The 19801-nt window shown below is 43.7% G+C and overlaps 2 protein-coding genes across 12 annotated transcripts in view; one reads left to right on the plus strand and one right to left on the minus strand.

Moving 5' to 3' along the window:
- FucTC (alpha-(1,3)-fucosyltransferase C) overlaps window positions 1–14383 on the plus strand; it is a 28518-nt gene extending 14135 nt beyond the window's left edge. For 5 of the 11 annotated variants that reach the window (XM_031991320.2, XM_031991317.2, XM_031991318.2 and 2 more), the window contains exons 2-5: window positions 5229–5573; window positions 6402–6700; window positions 11525–11810; window positions 13108–14383. In XM_031991320.2, coding sequence (XP_031847180.1) covers window positions 5281–5573; window positions 6402–6700; window positions 11525–11810; window positions 13108–13477 — 1248 coding nt within the window. In that variant the 5' untranslated portion in view covers window positions 5229–5280 and the 3' untranslated portion in view covers window positions 13478–14383. Of the gene's footprint in view, window positions 1–18; window positions 466–1560; window positions 2434–5228; window positions 5574–6401; window positions 6701–11524; window positions 11811–13107 lie in introns of those variants that run through there. The other 6 variants (XM_076364624.1, XM_031991311.2, XM_031991313.2 and 3 more) reach the window with 6 other exon arrangements.
- LOC116433335 (lachesin) overlaps window positions 1–19801 on the minus strand; it is a 440445-nt gene that overhangs the window by 154183 nt on the left and 266461 nt on the right. The window lies entirely within an intron of this gene.

Consider the following 19801-nt stretch of genomic DNA (forward strand, 5'->3'; position numbering starts at 1 on the left):
ATAATTTTCCGCGTCGCGCCGATCGATCGAAGTGGCGAGTCTAACGATCGAACGTTGCGAGGAACGTCGCCGCGCTTTCTCCTAGGAGCTGCTTAACGCGTTAAGCGTGAAAATCTTGACCGGTTTTCTGTGGAGTGGTTCTTTCGTAGCGAAGAAACAATGATTAATTATTGGGCGTTGCTACCTTTGTATTGGATTATTGTCAGCTTGGTTAAATTGGTGAATAGTTGGTGTTAGTAATAAGTAGTTGTTTAGTAGAACGTGGAATGGTAATAATGTATTTTGATTAAAGAATTTAATATCATAGTGTTCATGGTGGTAATGTAAGACTAGCAATTAGAGGAACTTCTGTGTTATGAATAATGTTACCTAGTACGGTGACATTCAACTAGAACGTGGAATAGTAATACAATTCGATTATATAATTTAACTCTTTGAACTCTGAAGGTTCCAATATTGCACCAGGTAGGATATTAAATATTTTAATGAATCTTAAAGAAACTACCCTAAAATTATTAGATTCTCCGCATATCCAAATTTCGTGCTATGAAGGGAAATAAAAGATCGAAGAAATGTTGTAGCATTTCTCATTTCCGCTAGGAATACTATAAAAATTAGCAGTTGCTGATAGATTACAAAACAACCTGCTAAGGGTTAATATTTTGTCCATTTTCTATATTTTCCTCCATGAAATCGTGCGGCGTTCAACCTGTCAATATAGAACCAGCAATTAGACAAATTTCTATATTATAAATACTGCTACCTAATACGGTGACATTCAACTAGAACGTGGAATGGCAATAATATAATTCGATTAAATAATTTAAGCCTTTGCGGACGAATGTCTACATCACGAGATGAAATTTTCATATTTGGAAGACTAAGTAAGCAAATGATTTAATTACTCGAATAGCAAAAGATCAGCACGTAGTTTCATATTTTTCTATTGTTCATGTAATTGATATATAATTTAGCTTCATCTGTTGAGGATTTTGTATATTTCAGAGAATCTTCGTCCACAAAGGGTTAATACCATATTTCTTCCATTTTCTGTATTTTCCTCTACTAAATCGTGCGGCGTTCAACCTGTCAATATAGAACCAGCAATTAGACGAATTTCTATATTATAAATACTGCTACCTAATACGATGACATTCAACTAGAACGTGGAATAGTAATACAATTCGATTAAACAATTCAACATCATATTTCTCCCATTTTCTGTATTCTCCTCCACGAAATCGTGCGACGTTCAACGCGTTAATATAGAAAGCAATTAGAGCAATTATACGACAGCCTAAAAATCTGGCATTATCGCGGGTCCGGCACGCAACGTGTTAAAACCCGACGAGCACGCGTGCGGCCTAATTTCCCGGTCACGTCGCGAGCAATGTTGTCCCGCGACTGCACATCAATACCCGCGACGCTCACGCGAGCCACGTGCGTCGTTCCGTGAAAACCGACCCCTTTACCAGGCGGTTTCGCAGCTGTTCCGCGCCGATGCCCGCACGCCAATGGGGAACACCTCTGCCTCGCCTGAACCACCGTCGGCTCCGCGATGGACAACTGTTCGCGTTCGAAACCAGTCGACTTACGACTGCGCAGCCAGTTGGTCGGCGGTCGTCGGACCTCGCGATTCATCACCGATACGTCGATACCGGTCCGCGGCTTCCACTCGCGAGCGCAGTCGTTCGATTCCGCGCGACGGACCTTCGACCGCGTCGTTTCGGATCGAACGGTCACCGAGGATCATTAAACCCTCGTCACACCTGCAACTCGTTCAGCTTGAAATAAAGAAACAAGAAAATCGGTTGGAAGAACTGCTATCTTAACTGCTGTTTTTGATCATTATTGACTCCAAGTTTGTCAATAGTTTACATATTACACTCCGGTTTACGTTCATAGTTGCAAAGTTTATACATTCATGTTGTTTATTTATTATTTTATCAGTTCCATTTGACGAACGTTCGTCAATCGCTGATCCCCGTCGATTCAAAGATTCGGCGCAGTGAAGAGTTCGAAGTGATCGTTCGTTCCCAAGACGATACGCGTTGCATCCTCGCGGCGGCGTTCCTATGACGTGCGATGACGTTCCAGTGACCGTGGAGTTTAAATTCGGCCTCCTCTCGGGCAGGTCGTCCGGCGACAGGAAGGAGACTCTTGCTTCCGCGGATGGTAAACAAGTGCCCGATGACTCAGGTGTTCCACGGAGAATGCGTGTGGCCTCGAGACCCGGTGTCCCGATGGCGATAGGACAGGAAGACCCGCGGAAGAAGGGGGGACGGAAGCGAGAATTTACGAGACTCTCGGAAAGCGACTGAGCCGTGACCGGCGGATTCCTGCGTCGGACACCTGTGCCCCACATACGGCCCGCGAAGGTGAACCATCGATCACGCGGCCCGATCGGTCTTCCCGAGGATACCGGGAAATTATGTAATCTGGAAATTATGAAATTGCTCGGCCTGTCGATCGGCGCGTTTTAAGAACGCGCGTTGGCCAACCGCCGACAGATAAAGAGCTATGATTAGACTTTCTATTCTAGACACGAATACAGTTGCATACCGATCCACCGCGAACGCGTGCGTCCGCCAGCTATTTTCGACTATTTGCGTTCTGAGACGTTACCGTCGGATCGTTTGGCGGCGAGAGCTAAGCCACGATCGTCTTTATCGCAGCGAATCTGCGCTTCCTGCATCGATAACGAAATAATTCGTACACTTTCGTTTTTCTTTTCAAACCGGTTGTTCGCCGCTTCTCGCGGCGGCGATGATAAACTGCGGTTGAAATTCCGCTTTCATCGGCCGTTTCCTGTCTAGGATAACGCTATGCTTTTCGGCATCGATGACACTGGAATGTACGGAACATTCACTGCGAATCCAGGGAAAAGATGCAATGATTACGGTGACGAAGTCAAAGTTCACTGAAATGTTCCTAGGAAGATTTCAGATAGAATGTAATGAATGTTCTTCAATTTGTTCGAATGTGAAGTATGTATTATTATTATTATTACATAGTATGACAGAGATTTTCTGTTATTTTCAAGGAATTGTGAGTAACGAAGTAGATCGATCGCAGTTCAAGAAATCGTAGCAACCTGTTTGAACACGTTCAATAGGAAGAACCTTATGAGCCGCGCATTCGAGCATCCCGCGTGAAAACGCGCCGGTCGTTCCGAAAATCGTCGATCGTTTCGTTCCGTTTAGTCTCGAGGAGGCGACGGGGGAAAAGGAACGAGGCGAACCGGCGGAGGCGGGATCGTTTGATTTTTAACGAAGCTCGAGGCGGCGAGTGCCGCGCTAATTAGAATTTTCGATCGTTACGCGAGTCGCGGATTAAAGCGGCCGGATAAGAGCGGCGGGGAGTGTCGTTTCCGCGCTCGTTCCCGCGAGAACTAGTAACTTTTAATCGAACGGAACGCGATATAACCCCGTGGCCCGTTTCCCTTTATCGATAACGTTACGTGATTTCTCCTTTCCTTCGTTCTCCGTCCCGTTTCCCGTTCGTCGGACGCGAAACGCCGGCGGGAACGTAGGTGAAGACATTCCGCGCGGCGGCCTCCGCGGCGCAGCCGGTTCCGTTCGCTCGCCACAAATTCACAGCCGCTCGGCGACTCACCTTTTATCGTTCCCGGTCATGGTAATTGCGGTTTTACCTGCCATTAGCCGCGTATTTACGAGACGCGCGGGATTCCGAAAGGACACAACGGGTGGCCGGATTCGCGCCGACGCTGGGACTCCTCGGCGTCATTCGGGAGGAGAGCTTTGAAATGCGATAATCAGCTTTCTTGTTTTCGATACTAATTGGCTATCCTTCAACGCGTTTCACCGGTCAGAACTATGAAGAAAACAGAGAGAAACGCTGAACGTAACATTCTCTCATTAACCCCTTGGCGTACTATTTTCGTTACTTTACGATTCACTCGGAAACTACGCCCACGAGAGCTGCTTCGTCATTGTGAGTTCGCTGGAATGTAGAATTGTAACATGTATTCATTGTGAATCTATATTCGTCGTAGATATCGAGTATCCATTAACAACGAAACTGAAGTTATTCGATTATAGTTAGAAAGAAACATATGATATTCATATATTTAGTTCGAAACTTCGTTAAAATTACAGGGCAAGCTATTAACGAAATAAATTGTAATGATTCGTCAAGGTTAACCCCTGGGCGTAATATTCACTTTCGTTACTAAGCTCGTGTAATATTTTCCTATCGACAATCTGTAAGAAATGCAACAAAATTGTCCATTCTACTTCAGGTGGAAATTTCATTTGAAGATAATTTAATTTAATTAACGTTTGCGGAATCATTCCTAGGTTTCTGGAAGACAGTGACAGCTCGGTCAGTTTTCAAAGCTTAGTTTGTTAACACAAGTTTCAGCTACTAGGAACGCGAGCGTCGGTCATTAGGTTGATACATTTTTAAACATCAATCAAATTGGAATTTGTAATATTTGTAACATTTCGCTATCAACTATTTGGAAGAAATGCAACAAAATTTTCCGTTCTACTTCAGATGGAAATTTCATTTGAAGATAATACATTGATAGTAGTAAAATGGTTTGCTTTGATCCGTGGGTAATGAACAACATTGATTCTTAAATTAGTTTAGAAATCTTCATCACGAGTCTCACTCGTCATTGTACGCCAAGGGGTTAAGTCCCGAATTATGGTACCTTTGCACTCAAGAAATGAGTCAGTCATCGCTTTATTTGACATAGAAAAATTAACTTATATATGTTAAGCTTCGTACAATGCATCAATGTACGAAATACTACAATAAAACAGCTTTGTTTCTCGATGTACGTAAGTTTCCTTATTAATCAATGTTAAAGAATGCCATACGTCTCGCAGGGAAATGTTGGATATTTCTGTTGAAACCTTTGAGTGCAGAGGTAGCAGTCGAATAGGCTGATGCATGTTTCATGTACGAATTACGGAAACCTGTTTCGTAACGTTCCAGTGGACTCGTACATCCGAGTGCGAGAGAATTAATGTTTTAAATCATTTCGTAGGGAAGGAGTCCTACACCTTGAGTAATTAAATGATAAGGAATATGTAGATAATATATTTCCCCATTGGCGAGCTATCTCCCAGGTGCGGCTTATCACCTGTTTAAACATTACACAAGGAGGACCAATAAGCGTTTAGCAAATAACAGATACTAGAGTATTGATAACACTTCGATATGCGTTAACAATACTTCAAAATTCCGTGTGGTTGCAGTCGCGCGGAGTTCGAGCGCGGCCAACGGAGCAAGCGGATCGAATGAAGTGGAATGAAGCTGGATGAAGGCCGCAAGTCGAATCTCGCCGATATGAAATCATGGATCCTCGGCAAGGGCAGCTTGATCGTTCTATCGACGTTCCTGTGTTCGATGTACCTGCTCGCGTACAACTTCAACGTGAAGATCTATGACGTGTTCACCCTGAAACGGTTCACCGCCGTGACCCTCACGAACTCGACCAAGAGGATACTCTACTGGAACACGATGTTCGGTGACGAAAGCTTTTACCTGGGCTACAGTTTCGATAACTGCCCGGTGAGCAACTGTTACGCAATCCACGACAGGTAGTAATGGGGTATCGAGACTTCGAATCGTTTCGAATGTCCGCGCGCGGCTGAGAATTCGGATCGCTTCGAATGGGATTTCGTGTTCTGCGACTCTTGCGTGTTTCGAGGGTGTGAAAGTGTGGGAGTCATGGAAGTCTTGAGAGTCTTGAGAGTCTTGAGAGTCTTGAGAGTTTTTAGAGCCTTGAGAATCTTGTAAGTGCTTAAAAGTCCTGAAAGTTTTGAAAACTTTGAAAGTCTTGAAAGTCCTGAAGGTTTTGAAAGCTTTGAAAGTCTTGAAAGTTTTGAACACTTTGAAAGTCTTGAGAGTCTCGAAAGTGTTGAAAGTTTTGAAAGCTTTGAAAATCTTGAGAGTTTCGAAAGTCTTGAAAGTTTCGAAAGTCCTGATGAAAGTTTTGAAAGCTTTGAAAGTCTTGAAAGTTTTGAAAGCTTTGAAAGTCTTGAAAGTTTTGAAAGTCGTGAAAGTTTTGAAAGCTTTGAAAGTCTTGAAAGTTTTGAACGCTTTGAAAGTCTTGAAAGTTTTGAACGCTTTGAAAGTCTTGAGAGTCTCGAAAGTCTTGAAAGCTTTGAAAGCTTTGAAAGTCTTGAAAGTCCTGAAGGTTTTGAATGGCTCGAATGACTTGAATGTCTCGAGAGTCTTGAAAGCCTCGATTTCAATGAGTCAAGGACAACGCAATCAGTCTCTATACTCACAAGTTCAGGACTCCGAAGACTTTCAAGACACTCAACAGTGGAAGTATGTCGAATCCTATTCGAAAGCGATTCAAATTTCTACAGCCCCGAGTTCCTTCGAAACTGTCGAATTCAAATGGCCACCATTGACAATAGATTCGCTGTGGCCGACCTCACCGAGTTCGACGCAGTACTGTTCCACGCAAATGAGCTGGATCTATCGGACCTGCCGAAGAAAAGGAGTCCACGGCAGTGGTACGTTTTCGTGAACCTGGAGAGCCCGGCCAATCGGCCACTGATTCACTACTTTTACGAGGATTACTTTAACCTGACGATGACGTACAGATTGGACAGCGACATCGTGTGGACGTACGCTACTATCGAGGACGCTCACACTGGAGATCTAGTTGCGCCTTTGAGGAACAACACTTGGACACAGTTCTATGACAGAGCAGGTATTTGAATTTTCGGACTTTGCGATTTCCGAATCCTGTTATTCACTTAGACGAGTGCCTTATCAGCTTATAATAAAAATAATCTTAGTTAAGATTGCATATCCAACAGCTGTGATATATTGCGATTGTAATTAACTTATCTACGTTACAATTCGTCAGCTGGGCAGGAATTTTAACCTGGAAACACTCCAGTTTCTATATTTCCAAAGATTCTCAATTTTTCGTGTTCTGAATGAAAAGTGAAATTTCCCATTAACTAAAGTAGAGTTGCAGCTGGAATGATTCAGTGGAGCACCAGTTTAATCGAAATCAGTTGTATCTTCAAAGATAATCAGTAACGCAATGCACAAATTTATACTTCCGTTCGAAAATATCTTGTTTAATCACTGAACTCGTCTAAAAGCAACTATGTTACGAAAGCATCCGCTTCCGATAACACAAGGCTCGTCGGTTTACACGTCAAACATGAACTCATTGGCACTCTGTCATTCATAGTATAGGCTGGTGTTTGTCGATACAGCGGTTATGATACACTCGAGAATGGATTTCCAGCTGTAACGTACATACTAAACAGTTATAAATCAATAATGACGTGCTTACAATACTTGCATCGTTGCTCTGTAAACAGAAAGCCTATTAGAGGCGTCTTCTGTTCGGTTTACTCGTGTACACGAGAAAAATTCAGACCGTGCAACCCGTTACACGCTTCCTACCGTAGACTTTATGCATTAGTACGTCCGCGCAGGGAAAAGCAGTGACCGTTAGCTTCGAAACGGCTTCTAGGTTAATTATACCTTGTATGACACCTGTTATTCTCAACTGCGCGCGACTCGTTAACATTTATACAAAATCAGGCTACGGTCACTCTCCTCGACAGTACATTTCATCGAGTATCATTACGAAGCTGAGCACCGAACGTTCATAATTGTCCGCTATTTTTCAAGTTAATCACCTCCGTTTATCTAAGCCACTTTCGAGTTCAACAACACTACAAGGAGATTATTCCTATATCCCTTAATCCTCAGTGAAAGAGAATTCTCAAAAATTTCAAGAACTCTCCACGAAAGACACAGAATTGCCCATAGGACTCCTAAATACTAGAACAGCCAACTACGTATCTCATTATTTCCACATTCGCATTCTTCGACATACACGAAAACCTCGGCGTCGCCGTTACAATTTACATTTCGTCACGTATTTTATCACACGACAAAGCTGAGCACCAAACGTTCATAATTGTCCGCTATTTTTCAAGTTAATCACCTCCGTTTATCTAAGCCACTTTCGAGTTCAACAACACTACAAGGAGATTATTCCTATATCCCTTAATCCTTAGTCAAAGAGAATTCTCAAAAATTTCAAGAACTCTCCACGAAAGACACAGAATTGCCCATAAGACTCCTAAATACTAGAACAGCCGGAAACCACGTATCTCATTATTTCCATAACGATTCGGCGTCGCCGTTACATTTCGAATAAACAGATACAGCTGCACCAGGATCAGCGATAATTCATATCTAATCCAATCGATGCTAATCCGACTTAGCTGCATCCGCGAGTCTCAGCGGGCATTTCCAGCGGACTCTTAACTCGCAAACCCCGGAACTCGTTTCCATCGGCGACGAGCGTGCGTCGAACGAAAACGAATCACCCAGTGTGTAAGTGACTGCCACTGAAGCTGTTGAAACGCTCAACAACGCGAACTTCCAAGTGCTTCTCAGAGTTCGGAATTAAACGAACGTTCGTCGCGAAGTATCCCGTTTCCCCTCCGCGCGCATTGGTTATTCAAGATGTTTGCTTTCGCTCTTCACCTTTCACCGCGCCGCGACGCGCGAAAACCGCTCTCTTTCCGCGGTTTCCTACCAAAGAACGCGCGCCCGCGCGCGCGAGCGAGCGAGCGAGTGCCCAACTTCATAATCGAGCCGCCGTATAATTAATCCCGGCGCGGCGGAGCGCGTGCTCGCCGCCCGTGTAAATTTATGGCACGCGCTGCCTCGTTGTTCCTTTCGCGCTTCATCGAGCGCCGCAATTCCCCTCCGATCGAAAATAATTGTACGCCTTTCGCATGAATTATTAACGAGATGTACAGTTACCCGCGGAAATGCCCGCTCTGTACTTATACAGTTAGTTTGGGATTGCTTGATGCCTTGCACGAGTGCGTCGGGATTAAGATTGCAACTTAATTTCGATTGAAAGAAAATTACGGGTATGCAGCGGAATGGAAACGGTTATTTGACCGTTGAGTCGCGAGCTGAGTGATCGCGTACTGTCCAAGAGTAATAGCGTATCGGTTCGTAAAATCAAATGGAGATTATTTTTTCGTATCCCTTGTAATTGTTTATTTTTCATTTTGTTGTTGTCTGCTTAGAAACGGGAAAATGGAAGGATACCACTGTTTCGAATTTTTTATGTGATGCGTATCGGTTCGTGGAATGAAATGGAGATTATTTTTTCGTGTTTCTTGTGATTGTTTATTTCTCATTTTGTTATTGCCTGCTTAGAAACGGGAAAATGGAAGGATACCACTGTTTCGAATTTTTTATGTGATGCGTATCGGTTCGTGGAATGAAATGGAGATTATTTTTTCGTGTTTCTTGTGATTGTTTATTTCTCATTTTGTTATTGCCTGCTTAGAAACGGGAAAATGGAAGGATACCACTGTTTCGAATTTTTTATGTGATGCGTATCGGTTCGTGGAATGAAATGGAGATTATTTTTTCGTATCCCTTGTAATTGTTTATTTTTTATTTTGTTGTTGCCTACTTAGAAACGGGAAATAGAAGGATCGCACTGTTTCGAATTTTTTTAGGTGGTTTAGTTTCTGAGCTGAACAGCGATCATTTTTCGACTCAGTTTCTGGAAAGGCCCGTGGCACTTAACGGTTAGGTATTTAATATGTTCTGCATATAGATGAGCTGATGTTTCTGTCACTTGTGTAAATGGAACTCGTTTCTGGTAATCGCTGTTTATTAATGAATTGGACGCCGTCGGAGATACATATGTTTCTCTGATTATTCGACAGTTGATTAAATATTCACAGTAAACAGAATCGAAGAAGCGAATCGTTGGAATAACTCTGACGTTGGTTAGCCTCTTGCGCTGGAAAGACGTGCCACGTCGAGACATTTCAGATAGTCAACGATGTCTTTACATTGATAATCCTCTTGCATCACGCATATTGTTTCTAAATGTATCACTCTATACAAAACGATTAACAAACGAAATTAATGTGCACATCGGCGTAAAATAGGTAAAAAAATTCATCGCGCGACGCTTCGTCGAATCTCTAAATTCATTTCCAGCGCAAGTGATTAAAAAGTGCACGAAGTTTAGAAACACTTGATCCATGGTAAACGAGTTAAAAGTGCATCGTACTTAGAATTAAAATTTAGATGTCGATGCTTGAAGAACAAGTATCGCTAGATAATTTTCTATAATTTAGTTAGATCGATTCGTGGAAGGAAATCGTTCGAAGAAACTATTATACACTTTGTATAATAAATGAACCGAGAATCCTCTCGTCGCGAGATTACATTACAATGTTAGTGCTCCCGCGGAGATGGTAATCACCGTGGCATTAGAATTCTCAGCCAGTTATTCATCACGCAGAAATAACGTGTTGTCATGTGGCATGATTACGGGCTATCAGAGAATAACGTTTCCAGAGAGATTCTTTCCGAGCGAAATGGAAAGGTGCAAGCGCCGGGGAACGTGACGGCAGGTTGCGAGAGCGTTTTTGCGTAATCGCGTTACGCAACGCTAGATGCATCCGTGGAACTGTCATAATTAAAATGTCGCCGGCTAGGTTAACTGTTGCCGCGAGTGACGCCCACTTTCTCGCTTACGAGTGCCCGGCGCTGTCGTCGTTCCTCCGCGGCGAGCAATCTAATCGCCTTAGGTCTTCGAATTACGACGATTGTCTTCATAAAATAAAGCTAAAGCTTCGGAACAAAATCCAAACTTCCCACGGATTACACCATGCGTCGTGATTATCAGATAAGAGCGAACGTGAAAGTAATTACGCTTTACCGAGCAATTAGACCTTTCGAAATTCCTCTGTTGAAACTACGAGAGGATATTGGGACTTTAGTCGATTTATAATTCAGTTTGAGTATTAACAGAATTTCTTTAATAATTTCTTAGAGTTAGCTTTTTAACCCTTTGCTCTTCGTTGGCTCTGCTATGGAGACAATTTGCATCACAGATGTCATTACATTAATCTCGAATTGTAAGATTCTTCTTTCTATTCGAATATGGGAAATTGACAGAACAAATTGACGCGAATCCATGTATACTTGTAATTTTCCTGTTTCGAAACGAAATTTTAGGTTCTTGAACGTCTCTCTATAGAAATGAACTATTGAGGCATTTGAGATGTTCGGAGTGCAAAGGGTTAACACCAGAACTACCGTGCCAGTCAAAATGACTGGTTTCGATTGTTTAGTTTCACAATTATTGATACCTTAAAAGCATTGAACATTCGAAATGATCTTGAAAATAAATAGCTTTGAATACTATAACGAATGTCTGAAGAAACCGAAAATAATTGAAAGTCTGACACTGGCATTGCGTCAACCTACGCAATACTCCCTATTATAATTTCTAATTTCCTATATACTTTCCTTTAACCCTAAATTTTATAGACGTTTATATAATAATTTATTATTTTTCGTTGTCAACACAAACTTCGTTTTTTCTTCTTAATCTTTTTTTTCCCGTTTATTCAAAACAACAATCAACAACATCAATATTAACCTACGCGTCTACAGTTCGGAAATGGAATCTGTCTCGTAGCAACTACAACGATCAGGATCATTTGCACAGGTGACAGAGCGAACGACACGCGGCCGAACGAAGCGATCGCCGGCAAGACGAAGCCGATCGTGTGGTTCGTGAGCAATTGCAACGCGAAAAGCGGCCGGGACAAGTACGTCCTCGAGCTGTCGAGGCACGTGACCGTGGACATTTACGGGAAATGCGGGAACCACCATTGCCCGCGCAGCAAGGACTGTTTCCGCGAGGTCGCCGAGCCGGACTACTTTTTCTACCTGTCGTTCGAGAACTCTCTCTGCGAGGATTACGTAACGGAGAAGTTGTACAACGCGCTCAGGTAAAACAATGCCGACCATCCAATAGCCCGCCCGCGCGCGGGCGGGCAGGCGCGCGCGTCGCGGACGATTTCACCGATAAAATTGTCAGCCGCAGTTCGCGGACCCGTAATTTGCCGGCCGATTTCAAATGACAACTCATTTCGAGGCCTGTAAACGATGCCCGTTCATCCGAGCGAGGCGTGTGTACCGGCTGGAATCTGAAATTGTTTCGACACGTGTACCCGCTGCGAATGAATTCCTCTGACAACTTTGTCGGCTCTCTCTTCCCCTTTGTTCCGGCCCCTGCCGCGTTAAGCGCGCGACCGTGCGCGTTTCCGCTGCGTTTCGCGATTGATTCGCCTGTCACTTTCCGATTCGAAAGGTAAAGATACGGCGCGAAGATTGCTGGGACCGGTTTCTATGATAGGGAATGTTGCGACGCTAATAAATGTGATATTGCTGGAGTATTTCAACTTTTTGGCTACTGTACGTTACTGTAGTAGCTTTCGCGTATGTATTTTCAACGGTATTTTTTCTCTGTTGTCGATAGTTGTGCATGTTATAGTTTATTGTTCAGTGCGCATTGTGAAAAATTTATTAGCCTCAAATCGCGGTGATATTACATTTATGATATGCAGACCGCGCCGATATAGCTTCGAGGCTAGTCCCGTAGCTGAAAGGTCAATTCAAGAGTTTGTGTAGTGCTCTCTGAAAGTTGTTTTCGTTGCAAATGTTTCTAGTTCATGTTACTGGAAAGAATATGTTTTTATTAACAACAGCAACAACCATCGTAAATATCGTATTACTATAAATCAATTATCGTAAAGAATTCATCGAAAGAATGTCGAATATGTCGGTTGTAATAAATTCATTGGACATTCGTAACCACTTTAAAAATTCAGTTTCAGCTTGCGCGGTCTATATAGTCGATATAAAGTCACCGACTTGGATCGATATATCTATTACCATTTATTACCCTCAGATATATTGTCATTTTTCTAACACTCATCGCATTTTTCCAAATTCGTTATCGCGATGATATAAATAATGAACGCAAGTGCATCAGATACCTTCACATTACGTTTACATGTTTCACGTTGCATGCATTATTTACAAAACCATCTCTCACTCAACATAATATTCAATTCAAACATCAATGGCAATTAAAATACGACTCACTCTTCGTTCGATCACCCATTGGATCGCAGCGTCAACGACAGAGTTCAAGAGGCAATCCTTTTCCCTCAATATCAAAACATCATTCACCTCAGAATTAGACGTTTATCAAATTAGAGGTGTCCCGTTCGCTGATTCCAGGTACAACATAGTGCCGATCGTTTACGGCGGCGCGAATTACAGTGTTTTCGCTCCGCCCGGCTCCTACATCAACGCGCTGGACTACGACTCGCCGAGAGAGCTCGCCGGCTACCTGAAGACCCTGATGAAGAATCCCCGGGAGTACGCGAAATACTTCAGATGGAAGAAGTATTACAGGATAAACAAAAGTAGCCGCAGCGCGGCCTGCAATCTCTGCGAGTTCCTGCACAAACGGTCCGCCGCGGAGCCGCGCTGGTACTCGCCGCTCACGGATTGGTACAGCCGGGGCAAGTGTCCTCTGCAGAGCCACCTGAACGACGAGAACTACGCGACCGGCGCCATCTCGAAAGAGCGAAGACTGAACACGTGAGCTTCGACTAAATGGTAGAAAGTAAATCGAACGCTTCGTATCACTCGATGTTTCATGACGAATGCAAATAGTATTGGGTTTAATTATTAACGATCCGATGTCATAGCTCTGTCGACTCCTCTCGGGTTGTCCTACGTATTTACTTCGTACACCGCACTTTGCGTCGAGCTGACTATTATCGGCGGATTCTTGAAAATGTGTTAGAGTGACAACGTTTATCTTTTGAGACTCGTCGGAAATTAACCTGTGACCCGCATTTTGGGGAACTCTGGTTTGCGGTACTGATTCATTTATTTATTGCCAGATATTCGTGTGACAAGATGCGCCTTTCGTTGCGACCAATTAGCCCGTTACTTTCAGGTGCCTTCTTTCTATCGATTATACACATAACGAGCTCGATCGCTTTGAGCTAATCATACTCGAAGGGACGACTTCGGTTCCTTCTCGACAAAGTGAAGAATGTGCTATTTTTTATCATTTTTGAAAGTTATAGACTGGAGGGCGAGAATTGAAGTTCGCGGAGGGTTGGTTAGAAGATAGTGTTTTCTACGGTTTATCGTTCGCTTTTGCACGATACGCGAATGTACAAAGTCCTGTCCGGTGATCGGTAGAAGCAGAACTTTCGAGCGAGTCAGCGCGCACGAGTTGCCTTGTCGCTTTCAGAGAAGTATTAGAGAATAGTACAAAGGGTCGGGTGCGTTTCCAAAGATTCGACGGTTTCGTGGGCCGAAATACCGAAGCGCGAGAGATATATTTAACGGTTGAGTCGGGTTTGTTCGGTTTTGAAACGAATCTATTTATATGAAGAGACGTCTGTTGGCCAGCGTGGGAACGAAACGCAGGCCAACGCGATGAGAAAAGTTTACTGGACTGAGAAGTCGAATAAAAGTTGACTGTGTACACTTGTTCTGGTTTTCTTTAATCATTCCGTATCCTCGGCGTCTCCGAAATCCGTCCTCCGTCCCTGCACACTGAAAAGTGTTCCATCGTTGACGGTTTTCATATTCAAAGGGCGAGATGGCGGGGGAGATATTCATTTCTCCAGGAACCTTTCTTCGTCATTTACCTCCAGCTTGCATACACTGGAAACGTAAACACGCGAGCGTTCGATGGACGAGGAGCAACATTTAGACTGTCGTCGAGAAATCGTTATCTGGTGACCCAGAAACATCAACGGGAAATTATGCGATGCGACCTCGCGAGAACACGCCCTGATCAGGTGAGCGTTTTACCGAGCAGTGCACACTTCACCGATGAACTTCGTTTTCCCAGTACACTCGTCATTTTAAACACAAAGTAATAACTTGTTCAACAAACAATTATCTGTTCTTTCAGATAAGCACTAGGTGCATTTGCTCTTCGACGTGTGTACACGTAGGTTGATTTTATTCGAGATCCCACAAGAAACTTTTACAGTTCCTCGGTTAACACTAGAACTACCGAGCATTTAACACGATTAATGTGCAATTTCTATAAAAATTGTAGTAGATTATTTTCATTTTCTTCAGACATCCATTATAGTGCTGAAATGAAACTATTTTCAAAATCATTTCGAATACTCAATAATTGCTAAAGAAAAATATCGAGTCATTTTGACTGGTACGGTAGTTTTAGTTAATTGTTTAGTCGTGTGTATCGGCTCGTAGAAACGAATCAAGCTTATTTATCTATGTTCCTTCTAATGATTTGTTTCCGCTTCTATTACCATTGGAAATGAAACTTCGAATTCTTTTGCGTAAGAATAGACAAGCGTCAGTTTCCAAGTTGAAACGAAAGAAGCGTCATCGTGCCGCTCGCCACTTTCCTACCGAGTTTTCGCGAAACGGACGGTCAACGAACGCTTAGTTAGAGGTTGTCGCTTTTCAACGTCACGTGTGTCGATTGACGTGCGAAACGAAAAGACAAGTAGCAATTACAATATTCCTGGTATTACAATATTCTGAGATACCGATGACACCTGTACGTCGCACTAAAAAGTGATTGCGTCGTTAATACGCGGAACAAATTTATGCAGGATCAACAGCTTTCCGGTGCGATTTATATAGAAGATTTTGCTTCCGGATGAGTCACCGATGCGGTTCGAGTAGCGTGGCGTTTCGACGCTTACCTGGTTGCGTCATCCGTCGCAATCATTACGAATTGCTGAAGGTGACCAGTCAATTGCGTTCTGCTAGCGCAAGTACGCGACAGCGATAACATAATTAGTGCTCGGCGAATATGTGCGTCGCGACGCTCCGTTCACGGTGGAGCGCGAAACAAGCGAACTAGTTATCTTCGAAGATTATAACGGTTGTCTTAAGGCCTGTACACAATGCAACATCCAATGAATCGTTCGAAGGAAAGAGTGAAAGTAGAATATCTTTCATTCTATATAAAATGGAAACACAATGTTTGAAAATAGCAAATTGCATATCCACGAGTAATTTAATTCGCATTGAAATTGTTTTCTACCACAAGAAAACGATTTATTTGATCGAATATCGAAAATGATTCGTTTATTAAGGTAACTGATTGAAATTTTCCAATCGACCGTTCAGAGTTTTCTTATAAATTATAAAACTGCACTCGAGATTTCTTCTGTGTAGCTCATTTCGCATAATACTGAATTCGCTTAACAATCTATAAGGTTCCTAGTCAGCGACTCGAAGATTATGAAAACTTCGGCCATCCAATATTTCCGCCAGAAGTTCGTGAGTGTCGAAGCATTATCCTCGACCGCGAAGAACAATGCGTCCCAGGATTCTTCCACGTTCGCAGCGACGTGAATTCGAAACAACGATGCTCCTGGAAGAAAAGAAACGCTTACGAGACGCCGGAGTACTTCGAGTTCGCGAACGTCAATTGAAATTCGCACAATCCTCCGGAAACTTCGGCCGAGTCGCCGAATGGCGTCGCGTATCTCGCTTCGTTGTCCCGTAAACATCGTTACTCGCGTCGAAAGAGACTTCCGCGCAAGTCTTCCCTCCATTCTTCGATAATTTCTTCGGCGAAGCCGGCCGAAGAAATTTTCGTTGCTTCGGGAAGTCTGAAAAGGCTCGCCGTAATCGCATCCGAGCCGCTGAACGAACGAACGTTCCCGTTCCCATGGACAATTAGAACATTTCTGTTACACAGACGTCATTTCCGACTCAAGAATCTCCTATATAAAATTCTTAAAATTCACATTCTATTCTATTCCCCCCGCCGCAAGCATTCTTCCGCAACCAACACGGAAATCACATTTTCCTACCACATTCATCTATTCCCGCCACATTCTAACGTCGATTCGAATACGATACACGAATTATCCGTTTCCCACAGCTGTCTCGCTAAGGAAAAACAGCTTTGCGCAAGAGAAATGGCGCTGAGATTAAGGAAATCCTCTCGTGAAGCATGATCGCACGATGTAATGTTTCAACTAAGCCAAGAGGACTTTTTCCTCGACTGTCCTACGAACGACTGCTACGTGACCCGCTATAGGACGCTCGCGAACCAGACTGCATCTTGTTTCGCAGACTGCATCTGGCCACTTTCTCCCAATTTGAATCATTCTGTACTCCGTCCTATCCGAATACATTCCCCTGCAGTTTCAGCTGATTCTATGCACCTGTGGAGAAGGCATTAACCATTTGAGTGACACGTGTCTGCTGTTTTCCCGTCCAAAAGTGCCAAGCATCCAAATGTTCGACTGAAATTAAAATTCGTTCTACCAGCTGTCTCATTCTTTTACTTTTACCTAAAATGGAATGGCAACCGTGAAGTCGCGCATCGACGGAAACCGAGCGTGTCGCGGTTATCGGCTTCGCAGCCTAGAGCGCTGGCACTGTTCGAGCGACACAGAAGCGCAAAATCGCTCCTTGGCACTCAAACGGTTAATTTAGCAACGTTTAGATTTACACTCTGCGTCGTCCAGCGTGGACCCATACTTTTGTGCACTTCTGGGATCCACGCTGGAGACAATTGACGATCGATGGACGGTCGATTCTCTTCATGGCACGCATCCATAGCTTATGAAAACGCCCAGAAGAAAAATGGCGAGTTAAGAGTGTCGAGAGGTCGACGAAAGCGGAAGGCTCGAACGAGTTCGGACCGCAAAGGGGCCGGTTAAGTAACCGTCACCGGAGATAAGTACCAAATTCAATCTACGTACGTAACCGGGGGTCCGAGTGGTTCTCAAAGTTCATTATGAGACGGCGGGCCGGTCCGTCGCAAAGTAAGCGGCCGTGTTCCGTACACATTGATTATTCAAGAAGTTTGCGCTGGCTCTTCGACCCCGGCTCGCTCTCGCTCGCCGGCGAAAAACCTCTCTCCGCTCATTAATATACCGTTCTTCGTCCCGTGTACCCCGGGGAATTCTCGATCATCAGCAGGTCGTCGAAATATTCGTTTGACGTTTCGACGCTGCGTTTCCGAACTATCGAGTAGAATCGATCGGTTTGCGTTCCGTCGCGCGCTTTAGTAATTTAATTATAAATTAAGCTAATTTAAGTAATTCAATCATTTTCGAACCGACCGTTTTGAGTCCTCTCGTGTAAATCATAAGAGTGCGCTCGTTGAGACCTCGGTTGCTTGTATTCTATTTCGCGTAATACAGATTCAATTGGTTTATTAATCAATGGAGACGTGTCACTTCTTCATAGTTCTAACAGAAGAAACTATAGAAGGCAACGAAGAATTCAGTCGGTAATTATAACGTCAGAGTAACGAGTGCCGGTAGAAATGTAAGTAATAAATCTGTGAATCGCGAGCGGCGTGCTCGCGTTACCGGGCGTTGAAGTCTCCGGGGAGCGAGCGAAGATCGAGCTCTCGCAAGAGGGCCGGAAGCCGAGGCCTCGTTAAGCGGCCATGATAATCGTCGAAAGAAAGCTAGTTTCATGGTTCGTGAGTAATTGCGACACGACTGACGGCCGGATGCATTGCGCTAACCGAGCAATCAATGCGGTTTGATGTAGATATCAGACTTTCATTTATTCCTCTTTGTTCTGTTAATTAAACGTTATATCTCTCGACCATCGCTCCTGCTATAATTATACACAACTATAACGTCTTCATCCACGGTTACTACAACTATTCATTATCTACAACTGTAAACCGTTTGTATTTAATTAATACCTTACCGTCCATACCTTGCACTTGTTTCCTGAAAACACTCGTTAATATGATTTAACGGCGTTCAATCAGTTTCTATTGCCCATATTCTCATCTACCAAGATACGAAACATCATTATCTCTAAAGCTACGTTTTTATCCGACGCACAGACGTGTCCGACTCGTCCGCGACGAGCGCAATCATTTCCACCGAACGAATTAATTCGTTAACCCGGTTTCTCCTGATAGAATTCCAGCGAGCCGCGTCGGCGGTCGATCCCCTCGCGAAATATCGTTCGTCGGGCTTCCGTTCCGCGAATCGACGCGCGTCGGCGTCAAAGCCGGCCGATCCGTGATCCGCGGAGACCGCCGAACAACGGGGTCGAACGGGAAACGGGAAAAATAAGCTGCAACGACCGGCTGGAAAAATACGTAACGCGTTTTCGGAATTCAAAAGGGACCGGCGGCTTTTTATTTTAAAATATCGCGAAGCTTCGCCACGGCCGTCCACCAATTTGTCGATTCGACACGGTGAACTTTTGTGCCGGGGACGCCTCGTGACACGCTCAAACTGTCTCCACCACCCCCCGCCGATCCTGTGCACGGCCGCTAAATAAAATCCCCGGTGTGCGTTTCGCAAACCGGGAACGCTGTCGAACACGGCTCGAAATTTGTAACGATACGGTGTCCCGTTTGTTCGAGTCCCGCACCGCGCGATTCACCGTGAAATACATCGGTTTATGATTTGTCGCCTTGAGGAATAGATTCTCGTGACTTGTGTTACTCGTTAAACCTTCAGCATATGAAGCTAAATTATATATTAATTGCTTTATTAATAGAAAAGAGGGAAACTACGTGTTGATCTCTTGCTGTCCGATTAGTTAGATGATTTGTCCACGACTGAGTCATCTAAATATGGACATTTCGTCTCACCGAAATGCCGACATCCGTCCGCAAAGGGTTAATAGAGGTTCTACTGCGTTACTCTCAAACTGGAAACTATTGAATTTCAACGAGAACATCAGAGAAAAGTGAACGAGTGAAATGCTGATGAATGAAACTGAAGATATGATTGGGTCGAGAAAGATCCGAACTATTTTGCTATTATCATTGTATTATCTTCAAATAAAATTTCCACTTGAAGTAGAATGGAATTTTGTTGTATTTCTTACAGATTGTCGATAGCAAAATGTTACAAATGTTACGAATTTCAATTTGATTGATGTTTAAAAATGTATCAACCTAATGACCGACGCT

The sequence above is a fragment of the Nomia melanderi genome, chromosome 2 (genome assembly GCF_051020985.1).
Source record: "Nomia melanderi isolate GNS246 chromosome 2, iyNomMela1, whole genome shotgun sequence".
Classification (NCBI taxonomy): Eukaryota; Metazoa; Arthropoda; class Insecta; order Hymenoptera; family Halictidae; genus Nomia; species Nomia melanderi.